The 2,490-nt window shown below is 51.4% G+C and overlaps 1 protein-coding gene across 1 annotated transcript in view; it reads left to right on the plus strand.

Moving 5' to 3' along the window:
* Window positions 1-2,364, plus strand: part of VEGFA (vascular endothelial growth factor A) — a gene marked incomplete at its 5' end in the record, with an annotated part of 8,884 nt that extends 6,520 nt beyond the window's left edge. Inside the window, one exon of the mRNA XM_010149128.1 lies at window positions 2,149-2,364. Coding sequence (XP_010147430.1) covers window positions 2,149-2,170 — 22 coding nt within the window. The remainder of the gene's footprint in view (window positions 1-2,148) is intronic.
* Window positions 2,365-2,490: the final 126 nt, after the last annotated feature.

Here is a 2,490-nt window from a genome sequence, read left to right on the forward strand (position 1 = left end):
TCTCTGTCCTGTGCGGGCCAGAGGGCAGAGGGGCTGACTGAGATGAGGACAGAGTTTCCCTGTGTCAAAGGGCGGCTGCACGTTTCAGATGCGCTGTCAGGACTTGGACGGGGACGGCTCACGGAGACAGGGCGTTTGTATCTGTGGTATCCTTTCCCGTAAAACAAGATAACGGAGTTCACGTTGCTGAGGTAGCCAGGGGGAGGGTCTGTACCCCTCTGTACGTTATCTGTATGCAACTCTGAGCGTATTGTTGGACAAAGACAAACCTTTAGCTGACCAGGATTTGACCACCCTGTCTTCCAAGCCCTTTTCATGCGGCTTGTGGACACTCTGCTATGTGCCGAGTGCAGAAAGCCGGTCCAGGAGCCTCCCACAAGGCTGCCCCCATATTGTCCTTTGCCTTGTTCTTCCTAAAAGCCAAGGAGAGCACCCTGTCCTCTTGCGCTGTGCTCCCAGGTCCCTGCCCATGTCTCAGCCAGAGCTGTGGTTTGAGGGGCTGGGCTCAGGGCTGTGATGTGGGGTGCAGTGGGATTAAGCCTGTCTGTAGGTGAAGGTGGGCAGAGGTCTGCAGTTATTTCAGGTGTGAGGCGGGAGACGCAAAGACACGGTGTGGTTCGTACTTGTTCAGCGATCCATGCTGTGCCTGTGTCATCCGAGTGCTACTTGTCACGCGCCATCGGTGGCATAGACGTGCAGAAACTGACTCCTGGTTCTCCCCTGAGCGATTTGGTGAGCTCAGTGGGGTCTCCTGACGTGCACCAGCTGCGTGTGTGTCTCTGGTGTGAGATCATCCTACCTATCTATCCAGAGGGAGACGTAGAAATTGGGTTGCTAACAAGTCCTTGACTGTGACTCTGAACTTGAGACCCTTTCACTGAGATCTAGGAGTTTCCTCCTGTCAGGAGGGTGTTACAGTGGCTGGATGGGAGATAATAAGGGAGAGAGATCCAGGGTCCTCCGTGGTTGCATCCTGAAAGAGGAGACATCCATTTGCCTGCCTGGAATTGGCTAGGAGACTAAGGCTGCTGCAAGTAGCAAGTGCTTCCTTTAGGTGTGCAAATGCTTTGTGCCCAAATCTGAGCGGTGTTGGCACTGCCACCGTGGTACAAAGTGCTCTGTATGCAGAGGAATTTTCTGGGGTTCTCTATGTTCAATGGGAAAGTAATCGATGGAGGGGCCAGAACAGAGCAGCTTCTGGAGTTAAACTTCTCCCAGCAAGCATAACTCCTGATGCCTGAGCCCAGACCTAACTTTGGCCTTTTCCCTCTGCTCCTATTCTCAGAATAACTAGAAGTTACCCTTGGGAGTTTGAAGGGTGAGAAACAGTACCACAAAGAAATCATGATGGCAGAAGGGGGTTATTAGTTTCTCTTACTCTAGTCCCAATCTGTGGTGGGATAATTGGCACTAAGGCAAGTTTCCAGCACTAGTGCGTTGGCCAGGAGGATGGGAAGGAGTCATAGGAACGGGTAGCTAATCTGTTTCCAGATAGAAAGCTGGCTAAGCTGAAGTTCCTCATGCTCTTTCATGTAGAATGAGGATTGGGCCCTACAGGCGAGAGTAAATTCTTATTTCTCCTGCTGCTTCTTCAGGCTGCTCTTGCTGCTGTTCTCTGGTGCTAACCCCTGCTCGTGGCAGCTAGTGGAATGCGAGGCACTTTCTTTTCACCTTCTTGCCTGCATGAGGCCCTGTCTGCACTGCTTCCAACCCACACACAGGCTAGGTGGAGAGCTTGAGGAGGTGTGTCTTTCTGCACGCGTTGCTGAGCCTCCTTCTTCCGTGTGCTTGCGTGTGTCTGTGCGCGTGGTGTGAGAGGGTGCGGACGAGACACTCGGCTCACCTCTGAGGAAGCCTCTGATCCCACTCCTAAATTTCCCCTGCACCGGTATCCCATCCCCCCTCTAGGTGATCCCGGGGGAATAAAATTCGTTGACGCATTCATGGGTCGAGATTCTCGGCCATTTTGCCCCACAGCACTTCACCCCACCAGTGACGTCATGCCATGTCTTAACACCATGTGCTCTTAAACACATCAGCCACCTCCCTTCCTTCCCTTCCCTGTCCTATTTGCACCCCCATCCCAAACATTAACCCCCCCTCTCTCTTTTTTTTTTTTTCCACCCCCCCTTCCCTCTCCTCTGACAGATGTGAAAAACCGAGACGGTGAGCAGCGGAAAATAAGGGGGAACGGCCCTGTTTCTGGAGCCTGATTTCTCGCCTGGACAGGAAAAATAAACAAAAACAAAAAAACAAAACACTAATCCAAATGAACCCTAAAAATGAAGGATCGGTAGAGCACAGCACTTTCAGTACGGACGATGGACTCCGGAAGGAACATTCCCCAAGGCACCCGCCGCACAGAATTCACCTTTGGGTTTTGAACTGTTTTATTTTATTTTTCTTTTCATGCTGCTAAATAACAGAGCCAGGAAGACTATAGGGGTGTATTTGATGGGTTTTCCCATGCATACATATATATGTGTGTAT

This window comes from Eurypyga helias, unplaced genomic scaffold (genome assembly GCF_000690775.1).
Source record: "Eurypyga helias isolate BGI_N326 unplaced genomic scaffold, ASM69077v1 scaffold41303, whole genome shotgun sequence".
Taxonomy (NCBI): Eukaryota; Metazoa; Chordata; class Aves; order Eurypygiformes; family Eurypygidae; genus Eurypyga; species Eurypyga helias.